Source organism: Galeopterus variegatus, unplaced genomic scaffold (assembly GCF_000696425.1).
Source record: "Galeopterus variegatus unplaced genomic scaffold, G_variegatus-3.0.2 Scaffold569, whole genome shotgun sequence".
Classification (NCBI taxonomy): domain Eukaryota; kingdom Metazoa; phylum Chordata; class Mammalia; order Dermoptera; family Cynocephalidae; genus Galeopterus; species Galeopterus variegatus.
The window spans coordinates 182,424-205,853 of NW_007726680.1; the positions used below are offsets into that span (position 1 = coordinate 182,424).

General features: G+C 45.6%; 1 protein-coding gene across 1 annotated transcript; it reads right to left on the reverse strand.

Annotated features, from left to right (window-relative positions):
- Positions 1-1,041: 1,041 nt before the first annotated feature.
- LOC103588408 (arachidonate 15-lipoxygenase) lies at positions 1,042-11,237 on the reverse strand. Its single transcript, XM_008570071.1, has 15 exons — positions 10,395-11,237; positions 9,744-9,903; positions 8,114-8,318; positions 7,768-7,849; positions 7,566-7,688; positions 7,308-7,411; positions 6,942-7,102; positions 6,153-6,296; positions 4,745-4,954; positions 3,306-3,392; positions 3,037-3,206; positions 2,830-2,951; positions 2,160-2,260; positions 1,868-2,035; positions 1,042-1,759 (listed from the first exon to the last, which is right to left on the reverse strand). Exons 2-15 carry the CDS (start codon positions 9,876-9,878, stop codon positions 1,580-1,582), a joined length of 1,992 nt encoding a protein of 663 aa, XP_008568293.1. The 5' UTR covers positions 9,879-9,903; positions 10,395-11,237; the 3' UTR covers positions 1,042-1,579.
- Between the last annotated feature and the right edge of the window lie 12,193 nt (positions 11,238-23,430).

Genomic DNA, 23,430 nt, shown 5'->3' on the forward strand with positions numbered 1-23,430 from the left:
AGGAAAAGGGGGTGTGGCCCCAATGAGGGGGTGTGGCCTCTAAGGAGAAGGGCGTGGCCTCCAAAGAGAAGGAGGTGCCTACAAGAGTTTGACTTCCAGGTCTCTGCATACCCTTACTTGAAATCCTTCAGTGGCTGTTTCCTAAAGGTCAAGTCTAATCTCCTGGCATGAAACAGGCTCTTTCCACCACTTCCCACCCCCACTACACCACCCGCCAGACTGAGTTACTGCTTTATTTCTGCCTCTTTTGCCTCTCTCTTGCCTCTTTGCAAATTCTCCTGAATTCCAGCGTTAAACTCTACACCCACTTCTCAACTATTTATTTCCAATTCTTCCTTCAAGATTCAGACCAAGCATCGCCTCCTGCGGAATTAAATAGAGTCAGGGGCAAGAAGAAACTGTTCATGTTGTAAAGGAAACACTTGGGGTTTATGTATTGTTAGTTTCCTTTTTAAAATCTCCACAGATTATCATATTAAGAAATAAAACTTTCAGTCTGAACAGATAGACCTTGCTGGGTTTCCCCACTCAGTCTATCAGCATTAGATCATACTTTCTTCTCTAATTGCATTTCTATACAACTGTGCCTGCTCCATAAAACCTAAGCATAAATATGCACAATTTTCCCTATCTTGGGGTCTTCATTCTGAAGGCTCTTGTGTCACATAAAACTATGATATAATAAAATTCATTATGCCTTTTCTTCATATCTAAAAAAAAGAAAACTTCCAAGTTTATTTTTCCAAAATTTTCACCAGATACAGAAGTTGGATTTTATTGAATCTCTTGTTGTACTTAAGATAATAATGAAATTTTTAGCATTCTTCCAGTTAACTATATTAATTTGGAGATTCCCGACCAGTGAGTTGCAAGAGGGTTACAGATATAGATCCCTCGGGCTGAAGCCCCAAGGCCAAAATAATATCTCCAGCCAGAAGCAGCTTCTTCAGTTTAACCAGTTTACTTCCATTCATTGTTTTCTAAATGAGCCATAAAATGAAAATCTTGAGAGTCAAAAAATCTTGAGAATCCCTGTGTTTGCTTTGTGGGGTGTCTGGCTTCAGGACATGTGCTAAATCCTATCCAGTTAGAAAGAGAAAAGAAATTATTTTTTTGATGCTCTATATTCCTTTGCCAATATTTTATTTAAATAGTTCAGTCTTAGTTCTTTTCTATAATTAGTCTAAAATATCTTTTTGTTGTTGTCAAACTCAATTTAGACTCAAAACCACATTTGGTTCATTAAAGTGTGGAGTAATATTGCATTATCACCCTATTCTATTCTTGAAATAATCGATGCAAATGTGGCTATTGTTTGCCCTGTGGGAGATCTGAATGACGAGGGAAGAGAGCAAGGGAGGAAAATAGAAAAGGAGACAGGAAGGAATGGAGCAAGGCCCCATGTTTTCAGCACATCTACAACAACATGTGTTCACTGGGGGCACAGACAACAAAAAAGCGCCTCTTTAGGGAGTTGGGACATGGGAAGAGGGTGGGATTTGGGGGGGCAGGGCTGAAACCATGAAGGAATGGGGTTGTGGCTTGGGTGGAGGAGCTGAAACATGCAAAGACTGGACGGTCATATGGCCACACTGTTTTCCACCAGGCTGGGCCGCAGGTACTCGTAGGGTATGTCCAGCTTGGCATTCCGGGTCTCAATTTCCTTATCCAGGGCAGCCAGCTCCTCCCTGAACTTCCTCAGTACAGACTCAGGCCCAGGGCCTGAAAAATACTCCTCCTCATGCTGGCCCAAAGCCACCTGGAATGGAGAAAAGGGAGGAACTAAGAGCCTTATGACCCCAGTTTGGCATGCCACACCTCCCCAAAGCTGCCTCCTTCCGCAGGAACCCAGGCACCTGGCTCTCACCATAATGACCTGGCGTCTGCCCAGCTGCCAAATGATGGACATCTGTAGAGAAGCCTGATGAAAGTTGGGCAGTGTTGCCATCACTGTCTCCAGCGTTGCATCCTTGGTGGTCGGCGGGGGCAGCCGCATTGTGCAGGGTGCATTAGGGACCCAAGTGAACCAGTCCAGCTAAGGAGGGGCAGGGATCCAGAGTCCATGTATGCTAAGCATGAAATCCCTTTAGCCCACCTGCACACAACCCCCTCTCCCACTCCAGGCCACAAATTCCCAGCTGCCTGCCTCTGGTAAATACCTGGCCTAGGTGGGTGGAGGAGTGTTGACCAGTGCAGGTGAAGACGCACATGGTGACAAAGTGACAAACCTGGTTCCGAGAGTGTAAAGAGTCAGGAAACCCTACAAGAGGTGAGGAAAGTTACAGCTGAGGCCAGGAGTAGAAGCAGAGCTCAGAGAGACAAGGCAGAGATGCATGAGAAGGGGTGCCAGGAACTAGCAGCAACTCTTGTGAGAATTAACATGAGAGTGGGGTGGGCTGGGGAAACAGGGAGCTCTGCTAGGAGAGTCACTCAGTGGGGTGCTGGTGCAGCTCATACGGGCTCATAAGAGTCAATGATGTTAACTTTTCAGCTGTTGAGCAAGCTGGCTGACATCACATTGGTAGCCACAATGGGAATATTTACACCATGGAAATGGGCAAATGCTACAAATCAGGGCTTTTTTTCCAGAGAGCTGGTTGTTAAACATTTATGAGCAATCACTGGTCCCACTGCATCTGGAACCTGGTGGGAATTTCAGTGTATAAGATGGGACCTGCCTCTAGCTGAGAGAAAATAGAATCTGGGAAGGCCTTTAGGAGTTGTCATAGGGGTTGGAAATGCTTCTGGAAGATTCCATAGAAGTAGAGAGGATTCGAACAAATCTCTTGTGTTTTGTGTCTGAGATCTCAGAGCAGGAGCTCCTCTTACCTCGATCCTGGGCCCCTAGCAGCCCAATTTCAGTGATCTCTCGACACCAGTTCTGCAGCTCAAGGTCATCTGTTACATCTACGTCTGTCTTATAGTGTAGATTCACAATTCCCTCCACATACCTGCAGCCAAGGGGTCAAGGCAAGAGAGGTCCTGACCTCCACCTTCACCCCCACCCCACTAGCCCTGCCTTCCCATTTGCCTCACCGAGAGATGATTTCCCAGAGCTGCAGTGCATCTTGGGCATAGAAGGAAGACTTGACTCCCAGGAGCCCCCGGTCAGCCAAATCATCAGGGGGACAGAATGAGCTGTAGGTTAGAAAGGCTCCAGCTTGCTTGAGCAGCTCCACATGGCCTCCCCCACCTGTGCTCACCACCTGAGAAGCAAGGACAGCAGGGTCAGGCAAATCAAGCTTCCCTGAGGCCAGAGCTGGAAGGGAGAGTGAACCTGCAAATCCCCCTTTGTCTCTCCATACCTGGTCGAAAACTCCCATGTCAGAGACCAGCCCAGTCCTGGCCCGGACATTAATTTCCATAGTGTATCGCAGGTGGGGGATTATAAGCTAGAGGGAGAAAAGCAGGGAAGGGCAAAGTCAGAAGAGAGGTGTAGCAAGGCCCTGTGAGAAACGGGTTGAAAGCAGGAGAGGCATCAGGTCTTCAGGAAAAGCATAGACTTGAAGTTCGGTGGCTTCTCAACACCAAGTTTTCAGTTGATTTGCATCACCTAATTCAATCCACAAACCATTGACTTGGCGCTTTATGATAATTGAAATAGTTCTCCTTTTCTTTTTATATTCTTTTCATAGGTTTAGACCAATGTTTCCCAACCTTTTCTTTATTATCAGCCCCCTAAGGAGCCTTCTGAGACATTTTTTCCTAATCTTACTTCCCCCATGAAATTTTCATGCTACATATACACTGTCTATCTGTTTATGTACTGTATCATAACCGTGCTTTATACATAAAAATAACAAGATTTTTTCAACCTCCCAATCATTTTCACCCCCTTGGGGGGCATAATTGCCCCCACTGAGAATGTATGATCTAACCCCTGCCTACCTCCAGAACCTCATCTCCTCCCACTCCCCTTCATTCTGTTCTTCAAACAAGCCAAGCTCATTCTTGCCTCGGGGTCTTTGCACGAGCTGCTCCCTCTGCACAGAACTCTGAGTGCTCCCTTGATCATCTCACAGTGACTCCCCCTTATATTCTCATTCTGTACATCATCTCCTCAAGGGAGACTTTCTTGGCCACCCAATCTAAACTCGCCCTCACATCACCCTGCTTTGATTCTGTGCATCATACTTACCACAGCTAATATATTACAATACAAACTCTATTGTCTGCTTGCCCCTATTGGAAATGAAAATCCTAAAAAATCAAGACCTCGCCTGATCCGGATGTTAACGCTAGCCTCTAGAATGGTTCTTGTCACATAGAAGGCACCCAATAAACATTTTTAATGGGTGAATATTTTGCTCTAATTGTCTGTAATAAACAAGGCTACCGTCGTGGGCCTGAGCCCCTCTAACTGACCTATGTTACTATTTTAGAACTTGTCAAAGATTGGCTGGAAAAAGGCCTTTTACCTTATTTGCATGGTCCCCTCTAGTTGGATGGAATCTTCAATCATTTGCATGAACTGTTTATATGCTCTATGAATATCTGTGCTTTCTACATAGAAAGAGTAAGATTTTTTTTGCCCCTTTCCCCAAGAATTATCTTCACCCCCTTGGGAGGTGACATTGCCCATTGAAAATGCAGCAAGACATGCTCGCCCTCCCTCACTCCCTTGTCTTCTACTGGTTGGTTCTCTCCAGACCCTGAGATTCCAGAAAGAGGAAGCCTCCAGAGGTCGGAACGTATATTGAGGCAGAGAGAGAGGCAGGCAGGAGAGAAGAGAATAAGGTGTTACCTTGAAGATAGGATGTATCGATGGAAGACACCTCATGGTGGCCACAGCAATGACCTCAGCCATCAAGTGTCCCCTCAGGAAATGAAACTGCAGCTGATGAAGCTGGAAATCAGAGCTACGGACCCAGCATTTGGCCAGGAGCCAGACCATTGGGGGATCCGTAGGCAGGAAAAGTGGAGGTGGGGGGGATCCCACACTTGGAAGTTGGAGCTGGAGCAAGGACAAGAGGGAGAAGAGGAGAGAGGAGATGAGTGCCAGGTGCCCAGTGATTCCCCTCCCTGCCGTGTATAACCTCTGCCTTTGTCCTTCAGATCTGCTTAGCTTTCTCCATCTTGCTGCTGCTCTCCCCTACAGCTACCAGTCCTTCCCCTCCTTTTCCTACAGGTGCATTAACACTAGCAAGCTGCTCCGCCCTCAGCCTTCTGCAAAAACTGCTCTTCCACTACCTTCTCCAGCCGCTCTTCACCTCTCAGCCCTCTCAGTGTAGACAAGATTCAAACCCCCTGCTTCCCTCACCCCACACTCTTTCCGAAATCTCAGCCACTCTCCAATCTTTCAACACGACCTCTACACAGAAGACTAAGTCTCCAGTTCTCAGCTGCCTGCTAGACAATTTGAATGTCTCCCCATTACCTCAATATTTTCAAGACAAAAGCCCATCCAGACATCTTTCCCTCTTTATTTGCCCTATTTCTGCAGGTGCCTGGCCTGACTCCCCCTTTTTCTCTCTCCTTGAATCTCTCTGCACTCCCACCCACTTTTCCCCTCCATCCCTACAGCCACTACACATTTCAGCCCATCACTTCCACCTTGGGCAATCACTGTAACAGGTCACCCTAATCCCTGTATCTAGGGTCTCCCTTCTCCAATCCATCCTAAACACAATTGCCTGTATACTGTGTCCACAGCATTTTTCATAGCAGCTTTCACCAGCTTCCCTTATTCATCCTCCTTATTAGCTTGGCTTGATCTGGCCCCTCTCACCTCACATCACTTCCCAACACTCCAGTCTGACTGTCCACTAGGAATCTCCTGACCCCTCTATCTCAGCCTCTCTGCTTAGCCCATCTTGCCCTTTGGGACAGGTTTTTCCCCTCCTTCCTGTTTGTCTAAGTCCTGACCCTCTCCAAGGCTCATGACCACCCCGCCTCCAGTGATCCTTCCTTCCCAGACTGTCTCTGTCCTCAGGGACTTCATCAGTACTGGAGCTTACTCAGACTTACCCAGTCTGTCTCTCCAGCCTGACTGAAAACCCTTTAAAATCAAAGATTGTCTATTTCCTACATTAATGTCTCCCCCAATGCCTTATCACAATGCTTTGGCAGAGAATGGGTACTAAGTGAATTTGGACGAGGGGCTGAGCTGAGAAGGCCAACCCCTGGGGAGCAGAAATTCTCAGTCCTCTCACCTGGATGACCATGGGCAAGAGTTTCCCATCAGGCTGCAGTTTCAGCATGACCAAAGGGGCAGCCAGGTGCTGCTGGCTACACAGGATGACATTGGCCTGGATCCCATCCAGCAGGGAGTAGTCAGCTTCAAACAGCGTGCCTCCCTGGATGAGGGGATATGGCAAGGGCTGCTATCAACATAAGGCATCTTCTTCCCACCTTGATTCCCCAAAGGGAGAAGGGAGCTAACTTGTCTCCATCACTTACTTTGTACCAGGTAGTGGATCACATGCTGATTACTTCATATAATTCTTATATGTACTTGAATTAACCCAGTTTTACAGAAGAGGAAACAGATGATTAGAGAGGTTGGGTATCTTGCCTGAGGTCACACAGCTTACAAACAGCAGAGCCAGGATTCAAATCCAAGTCTGTCTGACCCTATAATCCCATGAATTTTCTCTATCAATTGTTTCACATTGACTCCTAATTAACAATCACACCCCCAACCCTGATTCTCTTACTCTGCACCCCCGCTGAGTCCCTAGCACCAAGGCCCAGTTACATTGCTTCAAGTTGACTCTGTCTCTTTCAACCTTGTACGCCCTCCCTCCACAGCACACTATTCTCATGTGAGTAGGAAGGCCATGCAGGTGTACTTCTCCAGGATCGCTGAGGATTTCTCCTGCAGAATCACTTCCTGTGAATGGCAGCAAGCCAGTCCCACAGTGGACCCTGCAGCAATACAGATGATGCTGACCCCACCTCCATTTCACTGCTCTGCCTCCTTAGGGTTCTGATGTCCATACCTTGAGCTCCTTCTCCAGCTGGGCCTGCAGTTCCTCCATCCCTGGAGGGAACACTAGGCGGGCAGGAAGGTGAACGGAGCGCCTCAGCAGCATGGGGTTGGCACCATTGAGAAACTGGTATCCAAATAAGGCATCCTCCTTCCAGGAGTCCTGCACCCGCTCTGGGGAAGGCAGTTGAGCATGCTATGGGATCTGAGCTCAGGTCCATCCAACCTCCACCAAACCATCCCCACTTGACCCCAGCCTACCAGAGAGACCCCAGCCTCTGGTCTCCTAACCCTGTTTCTTTCAATTCCCCTGGATTGGGTGGGATCAGGGGGTAAGAGTCCTGGGAGAAGTATTGGGGAGGAGGCAGAGGCCACTGACCAGCCAGCTTGCTCTGGCCACACCAGAAAATCCGGTTGAAGTCATCCAGATCATTCCAATAAGTCAGAATATTTGAAACGTCTTTGAGAGCGAGATCTGCCAGCCTTCATGGAAGGACGGGGCAAAGAGTTTGAGAGTTATTCTTAGAACCAAACATTACAACCACAGGCACCTACCTTGGGCTGGTGCAACCCATGAGCCCATTGTCCTCCACTAGACCAGGACAGCCCCCCCTCACCCAGCCCCCCTTGCTCTCACCCTTTAGCCAGTGAAGCCTCAAACTCAATTCTCTTGTCCTCCAGAAATCGCTCATCTACAGGGAGGTCATTTATTTTGGCCACAACCACATTCCGGATTAACCCCTCCTTCCAGTTACCCCACCTGTGGGGTAGAAATGAAATCAGACATTGGAACTGCAGAGGGTCAGCAGCTCACTGTGGGGTCGGGGAGTAGGGCTAACCGGTACAGCTTCCTTCTCTTTTCCAGCTCCTCTTCCCTGTGTTTCTTGAACAGACCTTGAGGGTCGTCCACCACTGTGCGGCCTAGAAGTGCAGAAGAAAGCAAGGGCAATGACTTTTCCTAACAGCCTCTCTCCTGTCCCTGCCCAGAGTGTCTCCTCAGCCTGTTCTTCTGGCTTGTCGCTTCCCCCAGCCTCCATGCCACTCTGTGTCAGCTCCAACAACCTACCTCTTCCACAACCCCCAAAGACGCCTGCCCTCCAGGTTCCAGCCCCCACGCCCTGCACGCTCTTCACACACACACACGACCCCCAGAGAAGGCCTCCTCACCCGCAGCCCCACGCTTACCAGTGCCCTCCGGTACGCTCAGGACGCCGTCGCCCTCCACCCAGCGGTAACAAGGGAACCTGAACTCGTCCCCACTGGCCCCGGGGCCCTGCACGGAGATCCAGTTGCAGAACCAGGCGTCATCCTGAAGGAGGTGCCGTTTGCGCAGTTTCACGAACAGCAGAGGCCCCAGGTACTCCGGCACGTCCTGCTTGAATTCCGCCTCCTGTGGGCGATAGAAGAAGCTGAGCATCCGTGGGACTGAGCCCTGCTCCCCCGGACGCCCTTCCGCTGGGCCTCTGGGAGAGCAGCCCGAAGGGGGCCAAGAAGAGAAAGGGAGAGCTCACAGGGCAGGTGCCCCCCGACCCAATTCTGTGTCGTCAAGTGAGTGGGTGGGGAAGGGGAGAAGAAAGGCGCACTGTTTGATTCACTGTTTCCTCCCTATAGTCATTGGCTGTGCCAAGCTCTGGGCCGGGCACTGGGAACCCCGCGCACAGTTGAGCCGGGAAACGCGCTGTTGACCAGGCAGTTACAGCTGGGAGACCCCGCCGAGGCCGACAGGGGCCCCACGCGGCCTTCCCGGAGGACTTTCCGTCGGGGCGGAGACACGGAGGTGGAGATGACTCAGCAGGGAGAGTGAGAGGGACGGAAAGGTAGGGGACAGGCGTGCCAAGCAGAGGAAACGGAGAGAGCAGCGGCGAAGGGAGGGCGGGCCGCGTCCTGCAGCGGGAGCGCAGGGCGCCCGGTGTGAGCGGCTCGAAGGCTAAGCCAAGGGTTTTGGATTTGGTCCCGAGAACAAGCGGGAACCGTTCAAGTGTCTTAAGCAGAAGGAACGTTTTAAGGGTGGGCCTGTACCGGGGAGAAATCGATCTTGCTACAGAAGGGTTTGGAAGGTTTGGAGCAGAGGCGGCGCGGCTGGTTAAGAGGGCGAAGGTGACGCCGATTCGTGGGGACATTGGTGACCGGGTGGGGTGGACATCAGGACATGGATGTGGGAGCCGTGCAGGAGTTAGAACTGACTGCGCTCGATTCCTGGTTAGACCGAGGCGAAGAGAGGAAGGAGGCGCGAGTGCCACCTGGGAGAGACAGCAGGAGGGGCCTGGGAGGTGAGAGGAGGGAAGGCCGTCACCTGGGCATGCTCCGTGGAAGGGTCCGTGGGACGGACACATGGATCCGGGGTTCTGGGAAAGAGCGGAACAGGCGGGGATATTCGGGGGTGGGCGGAGGAAGGAAAGTAACAGGACCGGGTGGATGTGAGCGGAGAGGGGGTGGGTCGGGAAGCGAAGACTGTTCTCGTGTCTTGGCTTCTTCCTTCCACCTCCCCCCACCTCGTGTCAATACCCACCCCCTGAAGTGATAAAGCCCGCAAGGTCGCACACCCAGACTCGGTAGCGGCTAGAAATAGCATCTTTCAAAAACAGAGGCAACAGGACAGACAGGCGCTCGGGTGACCTCTGAGTTTCGAGACGAGAGAGCTCCGAGGAATGAGCGGCGTGCAGGAGTGTCCCGTCCACTCCGGGGAGGCCGGCGGCGGGGACTTTACCGGGCTCTTAGTCTGCCGCCCACCGCCCCAGGAGTGGGGACCCGGTCGGCATTCGACGGATTTGTGGCCGGAGGCGCAGCCCAGCCCGCCCGGCTCCGGACATCTCACCGTGCCCCGCGCGGGCCACAGACGTGTGCTGAGCGCCGCCTCCCCGCGCTGTCCCACCAGCCACAGCTGCACCTGGTTGTTGGAGCCCGCGAAGAGCGAGGCCCCGGTGGACACGCGGACGCGGTAGGTACCCATCTCGCCCAAAGACGTTTCGCGCCTTCTGAGGTGGAAGAAGGGTGGACGCACCAAATAACAGAACCCGAGGCCCCGCCCTCTTGGAGGTCTTCCCTGGGGTCTGGGCGTGGGCGGCAGGCCTCGCGCTGGGGCCCCCAGTTCTACGCAACCCAGAGCTCAGCGCCAGCCAAAACGGCGGAGCCCTGGTGGGGGCAGGGCGTGCAAGCCATTATCTTGGCGGGGGTAGCGGGCAGCAGATGAAGATTTAGGCAGAAAAGATGAAGGAAGAAGCAATCAACGCCTAGACCAACAGGCAGACAGGGTGGGGTGGGGGTGGGGGTGTGGGTGGGACTCACTCTGGGGCCAAACAACGGTTGAGAAGCTTCCCTCCACCTACACACTTACGCACACACTGGCCTCACAAGTTGTCTTACCCCTGCCTAAGCCATCCTTAAGGTTGCAGGGGAGGGCGAAGTGGGCGAGAAGACTTGGTACATTCGTGCCACCGAATTAATTCGACCATCTTTGCACACCTGCCCTCCCTGTGCCAGGCTCTGGGACTCGTTCCTTTCGACCTTAAAAGCCTCTGGCGTCCCTGTTGCCTGCGGAATAAAAATCCAAGCGTCTTGCTATTCAAAGCCCTTGCTGACCTGACCTGCTCTTCTTCCACCTCATGCCTCTGCACCCCAGCCTCATCTCCTGCGCCTCCACTTTGGACTGGAGCCCTCCCCAGAACCCACCATGCTGTCCACCCGAAGAGTTCGCTCCTTGAAAAATTCTATGCACCCTTCTAAACCCTGATTAGACTCCAGCTTTTCCGTGAAGTCTTCCCTGGTAATTCCACCTCTCCCATCCCACCGGAAGCAATCAGCTTTCCTCTCCACTATTGCACTTTCCTCTTTGTGCATACTTCTATTATTGCACCCTTAATACTGCATTGTGATCCTTTGTTTGTCTGTCTGTATCCCCCACTACTGTGAGCTCTTCGTAAGCAAGGGCATTTCCAGCACAACTCGCTCACTTTTGTTTCCCCTGGATTGTGGACACTGTCAGTTCTTGTGGGTGTCAATCAGTGCTTGCTGAAACACACTAAGCTGAAAAATCGATGATAAAATCCTTCCCTCGGGGAGAAGAAGGTAAACAAATAACTATCAGACAATAAAAATAACAAGGGAATGTAAAATAAACTCAGGCGCCACCATGGCATTGAGTACTATGAGCCTAGTAAAACCAATGAAGTCAGTAGAAATATGTTTGTTATGCATATTTTCTGGTTTGTTTATGTTTTTAACGGGAAGTACATTCACGTGACTCAAAATTCAGAGGTACAACAAGGTATTCACTAGTTCCTCCCTCTTGGACCCAAGCCACCCGTTTCCTCCAACCCCAGCAATCACTGTTACCTTATGTAACAAGAGACACTATTACTGTGTCTCTTATGTACACATTCCCAAGCAAACACATCTTTTTATCCTTCTCCTGTACATGGTAACAAGTTCTGCACCTTGTTTTTTCCATATTGCAACATAAATCAAGAGATCATTCCGTATCAGTACATAAAGACCTTCCTTATTCTTTGTTAATGTTGCCATTGTTTTGCTGTAACACAATATACTCTGCCAGTTCCAGTTCCTTATAAGTGGCCATTTAGGTTGTTAGCAATCTTTTGTAACTATGAACAAATTTTTGTTGAAATGAATAAACCCAGTGTATACATCGTTTCTCATCTATAAGTGTATCTGTTGTACAAAATCCTACAGATGGAATTTCTGGGCCAAAACCATGTGTAATTCTGGCAGAAATTACTCAATTGCCCTCCAGAGAAAGTTGTACCAATTTATACTCCCATCAGTGGACTATGTGTAAGAATGTTCTCCCTCACTCTTATCAATGGAGTGTTAATAACCTTTTACCTTAGCCAATCTGATCGGTAAAAATGGTACTATAGTTTTAATTTTAATTTGCACTTATCTTATGAGTAAGGTTAAGTATCTTTTCATATTGAAGGAGCTATTTGTATGGCCAAGCAAAGACATTGCTGAATGCTGTGCTGCATAATGTGTGTATTAGTCCATTTCTGTCACTTATGAGAAAACACACGGAACTGGGTAATTTGTAAGAAAATGAAATTTATTGCTTACAGTTTCAGAGGCTGGGAAGTCCAAAGTCCAGGGAACACATCTGGTGACAGTCTTCTTTAGTGGTGACTTTACAGCAGTGCAGGGGTCTCACGTGGCAGAAAATGACAGAGCAGGGCCGGCCCGGTGGCGCACTCGGTAGAGTGCAGTGCTTGGGAGTGCGGCGGCGCTCCCGCCGAGGGTTCGGATCCCATATAGAGACCGGTCCGCTCACTGGTTGAGCGCGGTGCGAGCGCGACACCAGGGGTTGCGATCCCGTTGCCGGTCGTGGTACGTGCGCGACACCGAGGGTTGCGATCCCGTTACCAGTCACAAAAAAAGACAAAAAGGAAAAAAAAATGATGGAGCAGAAAGAGACTCACATGCGCTCCTTTTTAAGCCCTCAGAACCATGCCCATGACTGCCATTGCACCATCAAATAGATTAATCCATTCACTATGGCATGGGCTTCACAATCTAATCATCCCTTCAAAGCCCCACCTTTCAACTACCACAATAGGATTTCCCAACCTCAACAGTTACAGTGGGGATGAAGCTTTAATGACTTTGGGTGGGGGCCATTCAATCCATTGCAATGTGGTTCTTCCGATAAATCTCTGGACCTTCCATAAAAGTTATGAAATGCTTGATGTGATGTGATTTTAAGTAACTGAATTTTGCATCTAAGTTTACACAGGGGCTATCAGAGACATCATGTTGGGATCTGAGATTAGAGGCAAGAGATACACTAAGGCCATAAATCTCAAGGATTCCACAGAAATCTGGGGGAACATTTTCAATTTCTCTAAGCCATGAAAATTTGTGGGGTGGGTAGGAAATTTCCCCTAGAATGCAAGGGACAGGGATACCCCTAATTGACCATTATGCTATAGTTTGAGGTCCCACCCAGGACAGTTTCGACTAAGGTGGTATAGCCAGCTACATGTTAATCCTGAGCTAGTAGTGTACTCTCCCCACTACTGCCACATCTTGGCCAATTAATGCCAGGGTATTGATGCTAATCCCACACAAGCCTCTATGGTCCTAGGAAGTCTATTTCAAAGACAAAGGGAAGTTGTGTAACTACATTACAATCAGCCTTAGAGCCTTCAGGGAATGAATGGATGCACAATCTTAAACTGGACATTTTGACAACCAGTGAGCAATAAGTAATCTATGTATGCATCATTACATGAACTTAGTAGAGCCACTGAGCCTAAGAAATTCCCTGGTGAAATAACTGGTGGCAGAAGACCTCACTTCTGATGTTTACCAGCCTCAATAGACATTCCATTTCTCAAGAGAACAGAATCTTTCAGGAAGCAAATATGATATGCTTGAAATTGATAAGCCTCCACTCTGTTTCTTCTGCTAAGATAGGATTCCCTGGAGGCTGACTCAAGTGCATGATGCAGGCATTGGAACCTCTGGTTTAAGGCTACTGCTACTAGAGATGTTCTCAGGGAGTGCAGAACTGGAACTGAACAAGAGGGTTTGGGATTGTGGTCGGAATGTACCACAAATGTAAGCCTGAAGGAAAGAAGCAAAAGATTAATGGGAATTTTACAGGGGCCAGTGTCAGAAATCATAAGTGACCTCCAAAGCTGTCCATGCCTCCAACTCTGCAATTGCACAACAATTCTCAAAAGGTATTCAGTGATGACTCTTCAGGATTTGGACATCAGATTTTGGATGAACATATTCCCACAAGCAGGAGAGATTACTCTGCCTATGTGGGTTAAGGCTGCAGGAGTCTTAGGATGAACAAAACTACCAGATGCTGTGGAATGCGGTTTGGAAAACTAGGATTAGTTAGAGCAAGATAGTAATGTGAGAGCTTAACTGGAAAAACTCAGACTTCAAAATAACTTGCGGGCTTCTTGAATTCGCATGAGAGGAAGAGGACATCTACTACTTTAGGAAATAGACTAAAACAGAACAGGGTTGGTCCTGGAGGAACCACTTCAAATTTCCCAGCTGAAATTGATATAGATCTGGCTCAGTCTCTGAGGGCAAATTCTCAACAATCAAGATCTCAGGGGGAAAAGATGAATGGGTCTCCTACTTCTGGTAGAAGGTTCCCAAGAACAAGTGTTGGCATGGAGAAGCAGGCTCAAGAAGGCTGTCGGCATGGAGAAGGGCAGCCTATGTGATTGGTTAGGGTGCAAATTTCGCGCTCTCTGATTCTAAGTGGAAGTGGAGACAAAAATTAGGAAATCTGGCCATTATTGACCAAGTCCTGACCATTTGGGGCCAATTGCTACAGACGTTGTGGCTTGACTTCCTGGACTGGTTGCTGCAGAGGTTGTGGGACAGAGTTCCTTTTTCATACATGATTCTGGCCATTGGCCTTTCGTAATATTGTCTCTCACTAGCAATGTACAGGAGTTCCAGCTGCTTTGCTTCCTCACTAATACTTGGTATTGTCAGCTTGTGGAAGAGAGGGGTAGTTTGGGATGGGGGAGATTCTAATAGGTGATATGCCATTGTGGTTTTAGTTTAAGTTTTGCTAAGAACTAATTATTCTGAGCATATTTTCATGTGCTTATTTGACATTTGTATATCTAATTTGGAGAAGTATCTATTCAAACTTCTGCCCGTTTTTTAATGTCTGTTTTCTCATTTTGAGAGTTCTCTACATAGTTTAGATATAAGTCCTTTGCAAATATTTTCTCTCAATAAGCAAGGTTTCAGAAGATGTCTTTTCATCCCCCAGCAGTGTCTTTAACACAGCAGAAGTTTTTAATTATGATGAAGTACAATTCATCAAATGTTTTATGGATTATGCTTTGCCTAAACAAAGGTCATAAAGATTCTCTCCTATGTTTTCTTCTAGAAGATTCATTATTTCACGTTTTATATTTAGGTCTGTGACTCATTCTGATTTAATTTTTGTATGATGTGCAAAGAATGGGTCAAGTTCCTTTTCTTGCATATGGATATTCATATGCAAACAATGTTATAGCACCAATTCTTTTTTTTTTTTTCCTTTTTGTCTTTTTTACTGACCGGCAACGGGATCGCAACCCTCGGTGCTGCGCCTGCACCGCGCTCAGCCAGTGAGCAGGAACCGGTCTCCACATGGGATCCGAACCCTCGGTGGGAGCGCCGCTGCGCTCCCAAGCGGCGCACTCTCCAGTGCGCCACCGGGCCGGCCCATTATAGCACCAATTCTTTTTTTTTTTTTCCTTTTTGTCTTTTTTACTGACCGGCAACGGGATCGCAACCCTCGGTGCTGCGCCTGCACCGCGCTCAGCCAGTGAGCAGGAACCGGTCTCCACATGGGATCCGAACCCTCGGTGGGAGCGCCGCTGCGCTCCCAAGCGGCGCACTCTCCAGTGCGCCACCGGGCCGGCCCATTATAGCACCAATTCTTAAAAAGACCATCTTTCCTCCATTGAATTGCCCTAGCATCTTTGTCAAAAATCGGTGTCTATTTTTGGTCTATCTATTTTTCCATGACCTATGTGTTTATGATTCAGCAAATACCACTCTGACTTTATTACTATAGCTTTATAAGTTTTGAAATCAGGTAGTATGAGTCTTGTAACTTTGTTCATTACTAAAACTGTTTTAGCTATCCTATTTCCTTAGGCTTTTCCTATAAATTTTAGAATCAGCTCATTGGTATTGACAAAATTATTAACGAAAATCCCTGTTGGGTTTTTAAAATTGGGATTGCATGAATCTATAGAGATATATGAGGAGCATTAACATTTAACAGTACTGAGTCTTCCAATCCACGGACAAGGTATATCTCTCCATTTACTTGGTCTACTTTGACTTTTCTCATTAGTATTTTATCATTTCCAGCATACAGATCATGTATATATTTTATTTTGTTAGATGTCATCCCACTGTCTGCTGGCTTCTTTGCTTCTAACGAGAAATCCAGTCATTCAAATGGTTGTTCTTCTGTATGTAAGGTGTTGTTTTCCTCTACTATATGTAATGTGACTACTTTAAACAGAAGAGGTTGGTTGTTTTTTTTTTTAATCTTTGGCTTGCAATAATTTGCTTGTTGTCTAGGCATGGTTCATCCTGTTTGGGGTTTTCTGGGCTTTTTGAATGTATGAGTTTATGTCTGTCACTAAATTTGGGGAATTTTCATTTACTATTTCTTCAAATATATTTTCTGCACCAAGTGTTTTCCCTTTTCTTTCTTTTTTTTTTTTTTTTAAAGATGACTGGCAATGAGATCCCAACCCTTGACTTGCCGTTGTCAGCACCACACTCTCCCAAGTGAGCAAACCGGCCATCCCTATATAGGGATCCGAACCTGTGGCCCTGGCTCTGTCAGCCTCACACTCTCCCAAGTGAGCAAACCGGCCATCCCTATATAGGGATCCGAACCTGTGGCCCTGGCTCTGTCAGCCTCACACTCTCCCAAGTGAGCGATGGGCCAGCCCTTGTTTTCCCTTCTCTTTCTGGGACTTCAATGACATGATCGTTAGAACTTTTAATATTGTCCCACAGGTCACTGAGGTGCTGTTTATTATTTTCATTATTTTTTAAATCTTTTTTTTCCTCTATATTCATCAGATTGGGAAACTTCTAATTGTTCATTGATTCTTCCCTCTGTCATCTCCATTCCACTATGGAGCTATTCCAGTGAAATTTTTATTTCAGATATTGTTTTCTTCAGTTCTAAAATTTCTGTTTAGTTCTTGCTTCATGGAAATTCATTAGCTTTACCTCGTGGAGCTTGGTTATAATAGCTGCTTTAGTCCTCACCTAATAATTCCAGTAACTGAGTCATCTCAGGGCTGGCTTTTGTTGACTGCCTTTTTCTTGAGAATTGGTCATATTTTCCAGATTCCTTTTATGTCAAGTAATTTAGTCTGTTTCCTGGACACTTTGACTATTATTTTGAGAGACTCTGAGTCCTGTCAAAATCCTCTGGAGAATGTTGATGTTTGTTTTGTACGTTTTGTTTTGTTTTTTTGTTCTAGCAGACAATTTACCTGGCTAGGTTCAGACATCAGGCTCGAGCACATCTCCTGTCTTGCTCTCTGTGGGCTGTGGTTTCAATGTTAAGTTTTCAAAACATTTGCTAAGCCACTTTAGGTCTGTCCCATACATGCATCTCTCTTAGTCTGGGACTTGAGTAGTGGTGTATATCATAATTCAGTTCTCAAAGCCTTTGTTATGCTGCTTTTGGTCTATTCTGTGCATGCACAGCTCTGGGATTAGCCCCAGACTTGTATAAATTCATGCACAGAATTATGGGTTCCTATTCTCCAGCTCTCTCCTCTCCGGTATTTTCTTTACCCTCTCCAACTTCCAGGAGTCTGTTGTTCCAGTGCTCTTGCTTGAAAGAAGGAATTTCTCTTCAAGTTTTAGCCACCTGTGCTGCCACACAGTTCTAGACAACTGGGACTGTTCCCATTCTAAAGTGGTAAGAGAAGAGAAAGAAAAAAATAATGGGTGTTCATCCCCATACTCTTTGACCACAAGGTCCCCTTTTTCTGGTTCCTCTGCCAGAAAAGCAGGTCTTCTCTCACAGTTTTAGGTGCCCACACCACCATTACACAACTGTGTGCTCTGTGACCAGGGCCACCCTATATTGTATATTGGATAAAATATGTCAAGATGAAATTTTGAAAAATCATTGACAAATTTGCAGAACTTAAGGCTTAGGAACAGAAATTTTAATGTTAACACTTACCACTGTAAAAATCAATTATGTACATATAAGTTTTTTTCCTTTTTCCTAAAAAAAAAATTAATGGAATTTTTAAAATGAGTACATAATTGTCTTTTTTGCTGTAATCTTTTTTTTTCATTTTTTAAAAAATGTCTAGCATGATTATATAGACAAAATTCAATAGAAGAAACATTTTACAGTCTCAGATTTTTCTAGCCATGATTATTATCCTTATTCTTTTCATTTTATGATTACTAAAACTAATTGAAGGATGTTAAAAATGATCTGCTTTGGGTGTCAAATAAGCTAGGTACACAATTGCCCTTTGCTTTTAATTGTAGCAAGGATGGCACCTGTGGTTAAAACTTTACCTTGGACATTGTGACAGATTGTATATTCCAAATGTGGCTTCCTCAACATGTCCCATCCCACACAGTCTTCTTGTGGTGGAACACTGACTCTACTCCTATTGAGTGGTGCACTCTATATTCAATCTCCTTGCTCCTGAGTGTAACTTTGAGACTGTCCAGACCATTTGAGTACAATATAAGTGATAGTCTTTGACTTTCAAGGCTAGGTCACAAAAATTCCATGCATTCCCTTCCACCTTGTTCTCTAGAAACCAGCCACCATGCTGTAAGGAAGCCCAAGTCACGTGGCAAGGCCATATGTAAGTGTTCCAGCTGATAGTCAGCATCAACTACCAGATGTGTGAGTAGGAAAGCCTTCAAGATGACTCCAGTTCCAGTCACAACCTAACTATAATCACAGGAGAGATTCCAAGTGAGAACCACCTAGATGAGGTAACCCTCCAGAACCATTTGAGATCATAATAATAAAATGATTGTTAATATTTTAAGCCTCCGGGTTTTGGTGTTATTTGTTACTAGCAATAGATAACCAGAATATATTTGATACCAGGAGTGGGATGTTACTGAAACAAAAATCTAAAACATGTGTCATTGGCTTTAGGACCAGGAGGTTACAGAAGCCTAAAGGGTCTCAAGGAGTGCTAGTGAAAGCCTAAAGCACTTTGAGGAGGCTGTGGTGAGGGCTTAAAGTGAGGAAAATGTTATTAGAAGCTGGAGAAAGAGTTATATATGTGGTGGAAATTTTGTTATGTATGTAGCATTATTACATAACAGGGGAAATATTTGTCCCCTGAAGTGACACGGAAAATGAGAAGTGTACCTAATAACTCAATGATCTAAGAAAATTTCAAGAGAAAATATTGAAAGTACAACCTGACTTCTCGCCACCTGTGACAAAATGCAAGAGGTAAGAGAGAAGTTAAAGACATAATGTTATGTATAAATGTTCCAGGACTTGCTGAGTTCAAAAATAAAGCTGTTTCTCACTCTCAGTCACTTTGGATGTAACAACTCTAAAATTAAGAAATGACTTCTGAGGACTGGCCTGTGGCTCACTTGGGAGAGTGTGGTGCTGACAACACCAAGGCAAGGGTTAAGATCCCCTTACTGGTCATCTTTAAAATAAAAAAAAAAAAAAAGAAAGAAATGACTTCTGGGCAAAGATCAAATCCAGGGCATTTTCAGGAAACATGGCTGAAAGATTAACCCAAAGTTATAATTGTAAAATAATTTGTTAAAACCTCAGAAAGATTTAAGGCAGTGCTTTAAACAAAGCCTTCTAAGAACCTTAAGGACATGCCTGGCAAAACATCTCTGTTAAAACAATCAAGCTTTTGAGAAGGTTAAAGGCAGGGAGTCCAAACTAGAGAAGGATTTATCACAAAGAGATTTGTATATGGATTTTGTCTAATAGGTTAGATTATAATTGATAAATATAACACTCACATGGTTGTTTTCTTTAATTATATGAGCTGGAACTAAAAGGAACAGAAACAGTACAAACAGAAAAGAGACCTCTAGACCCACAAACTTCCATACGCAATAATCAGGCTGAGAAAACTATTCACCTACAAAAGTAAGCTACTGCTTATGGAAAAAGAAGGATGACTTAGAAGAAAAAATTAGGATCCTAGAGGGTAGAGCCAAGAGCCACAGTAAATTCACAAGCACGAACTTTGGCGAGAGTGTGGAGATTTGTTTCGACTACACCTGTTTTGTTGATATAGTAACAGCATTCTTCGTTCAGGAACATGCAGGTGCTGCCTCTATCTGCAGTGAGGAGGTTCAAGGCCCATCGGTTTTGGAGAGCTACCTGGGCCACCGAGGTGATCTGGCACTGCAGGAAGGCCGGAGGCCCTGCTGAGGCCTCAATAGCCATCTGGAGTCTTCCAGAAAGGTCTCTGGTGGAGTCCATGCCGGAAAGGTTGGCGATGGTGATGCCCTGCTGAATGAGCTTTACCCAGGAGAAGGAATCTTGACCTAGATGAGGGCCAATCTGCTGATGTTCTTGGAGGAGATGTTCCTGTGCCTGGATTACGCTAGTCTGGTTACTGAAAACAGAAAAGACCTAAGGGATGACCCGTGTGTAGGCCCTGTAAATGTGAAGGGACACGGCGGGGCAAGACTGGAAGGGCCAGTGGTACAGTTTGGCATCGACTCCGGTGGCCCAGCCATTGTCCCAAGGGTCTGGAATAGTTAAATGTTTTTTCCATTAGGGGTGAAGCGGTATTGGGCCCGTTTGGTACCTGCAGTATCTAGCTGGGCAGTGTGCAATTTGTTGCCCCTAACCCCCCCACTCCACTTTGTAGCCCAAGTTCTCTCCCTCTGCAAGTCCAACGCACCACTGTGGTCTTTCTTTCCTTCCTTCTTTCTCTCTTAGCTCCCACATATGAGTGAGAACATGTGGGATTTATCCCTCTGTGCTTTGCTTATTTCACTCAACATAAGTTTCTCCAGGCTCATCCATGTTGTTGCAAATGGGAGTATTTCGTTCTTTTTTATGGCAGAGTATTTTTCTGTTCTTTTGATAGTGGCCATCCTAATGGATGTGAAGTGATATCTCACTGTGGTTTTAATTTGCATTTCTTTTATGATTAGAGCAGTTGAGAGCAGTTGAGCATCTTCATATGCTTTTGGTCATTAGTACATCTTCTTTGGAGAACTGTCTATTCAAGTCCTTTACTCATTTTTTAACTGGGTTATTTGTTTTCTTGAGTTATGAGTTCCATATATGTTCTGGATACAAGTCACTTATCAGACATATAATTTGCAAATATTGTCTCTTAGTCTATGATGTGTCTTTTTAATTTTTTTTAATGATGTCCTTTGAAGTGCAGGAGTTTTTAAATTTTGATGAATTCTAATATATCCATTTTGTTTTCTTTTGTAGATTATGCTTTTGATTTATATCTAAGAACTCTTTGCTTAACCTAAGGCCACAAACATTTTCTCGTATGTTTTCTTCTAAAAGTTTTATATTTTAGCTCTTGCGTTTGGGTCTATGATCCATTTTGAGTTAATTTTTGTATAATGTGAGTTAGGGTTCCAAATTATTCTCTTTACAAGGATATCCGGTTGTCCCAGCACCCTTTGTTGAATAGCCTATCCTTTCCGCATTGAATTGCCTTGGCAATTTGTCAAAAATCAATTGCTCATAAATGTAAGGATTTATTTCTATCTAGACTTTCAGTTCTATTCCATTGATTTATATGCCTGTCCTTATGCCCGGACTACATTGTCTTGAGTACTGTAGCTTTGTAGTAAGCTTTCAAATTGAAAAGTGCAAGTCTTCCAACTCTGTTCATTTTTTTCAATGTTGTTTTGGCTATTTTGGGTCCTTTGCAATGTCTGCTGGAATTTTGATAGGATTGTGTTGAATCTGTACATTAATCTGGGGAAAGTTTTGTATTCTGCTATTCAAACTAAGAAGGAAAAAAAGCAACCATAATACTGAGGTGCTCTGTTTATGTAATAAAAGCAACAGTTCAGAAAAGATAACATCCAAGAAGTATGCAAAATAATCTCACACAATATTGGTGGTTTTTTTCATTTTTTTTTTAAAGAGTCCTTATCTTTAGAGATATATACTGAAATATTTATTGATAAAACAGTATGTCTGGGCCACTTGTTAAAAAAGAATAACAAAAGGATTAAAAAATAAAATAAAATGAAACAGTAAGTATATTGTCTGGGATTTAATTCCAAATAATCTGGGTTGGGGGAGTTTTTAGCCATGTGTTGATAATTACTGAAGGTATGGAAGGGGGAATCCATAGTATTATTCTCTTTAGCTTGGGATATGTTTGTAAATTTTCATAATAAAAACATCAAACAAAAAGTAGGATCAAATCATGGCATTATCCTCAGATTTTTTTTTCCCTAGAATTAATACTTTTGCCTAAAATAGTCTAATAATAAGACTTACAAATTTGGCTGGCCTTGCAGACTTGGCTGGCTAGTTAGCTCAGTTGGCTAGAGCATGGTGCTGATAACACCAAGGTCCAGGTTCCTGTACTGGCCAGCCACCCAAAAAAGAAAAGAAAAGAAACACATAAAATTATTGCAGAGATGTCACAACAAAAGATGAGGAATAGAATATATTTTCCCCTTAAATCCTCTCTGCTCTGTAGTAGTTTAACTCTGTTTTCTCCTATGTCCACTGCAATGCCAATTAATCATGACATGGTTATAACCAATCCCAAACTCTTTTCCTGCCGTCTGCTGTCTAGTCAATTCCTGGCTTCCCCACCTGTTCCATATTTGTTTTATTCATTTCACAAAAATATGTGTCTACAGTGTTGTTACAAGAGCAATTGTGTCACCTATTCAGCCTGACCCAGAAGTTGAGAGGTCTTTTTGAGTGCCAGCCCTCAGAGTTCTGCAGAAACTGAAGAAGTGGTGCAAACAGTAAAATGAAGTTGGAATTAGGTTTGTTTGGGTTTGGTTTGATTGCATTCCAGTGGTCAAAGACCCCACCCTTAATGACTATGTGGAGAGAGATGAAAGGAGAGACAAGCTTGATGGGAGCCTGACAGTCTTTCAATCCTGCCACAACCTGGACCTTATCTTTGCCTGACATATATGGCATTCTTGTTTACCAGGTATCTTTTCAATTAAAAGTTATAAGTCTCCTGTTAGTTGGGATTATTCTTGTTTTTGACTGGAGAAAAAGGAAGAGGCAAATACTAATTCTAGAATCTAATGCTTTAGCAGCTAAGCAGGAGTTTGCAGAAGTGGCCCACGCTATGGATATAGGTGGGGGGCAGGCAAGGGATGAGGCTCAGGAATGGGATAAGGGACAGAGTTCATGTCAGGGATGGGGGACAAAGGTACCTGTGACTTGATGACATAAAAAGCTAAAATTCGGGGCTGGCCCGGTGACGCACTGCTACACTGCGCCGCTTGGGAAGCGCGGCAGCGCTCCCGCCGAGGGTTCAGATCCCACATACAGACCGGCCGCTCACTGGCTGAGCTAGGGGCGGGTGCAACGCCGAGGGTTGCGATCCCGTTGCCGGTCCCGGTCCGGTACGGGCGCGACGCTGAGGGTTGCGATCCGTCGCCGGTCACGAAAAAAGACAAAAAGGGAAAAAAAAAAAAAAAAAGCTAAAATTCACAAACAGCTATAAAGGACATTAGAGGGATAATTGAGGAAATTCAAATATGGACAACATATTAGGTAATAATACCCTCTCAATTGTTAAAATTCTTGACTGATAATTGTACTGTTATTATGTAAGAGGATGTCCTTAGTCTTGGGAAATACTGTACAGATATTTAGGAGTGCAGAAGCATTTAAGGGTAAAATATCATAATGATGCAACTTATTCTCAGATGCAACAACACAAAAGAATGGGCTGGACTGCAGGGCACCCCTGGAACCGCACAACCTCCCTCCCCTGGCCCCTTGCGAGCAAGAAGACTTTGAAGGGCAGCTCTCA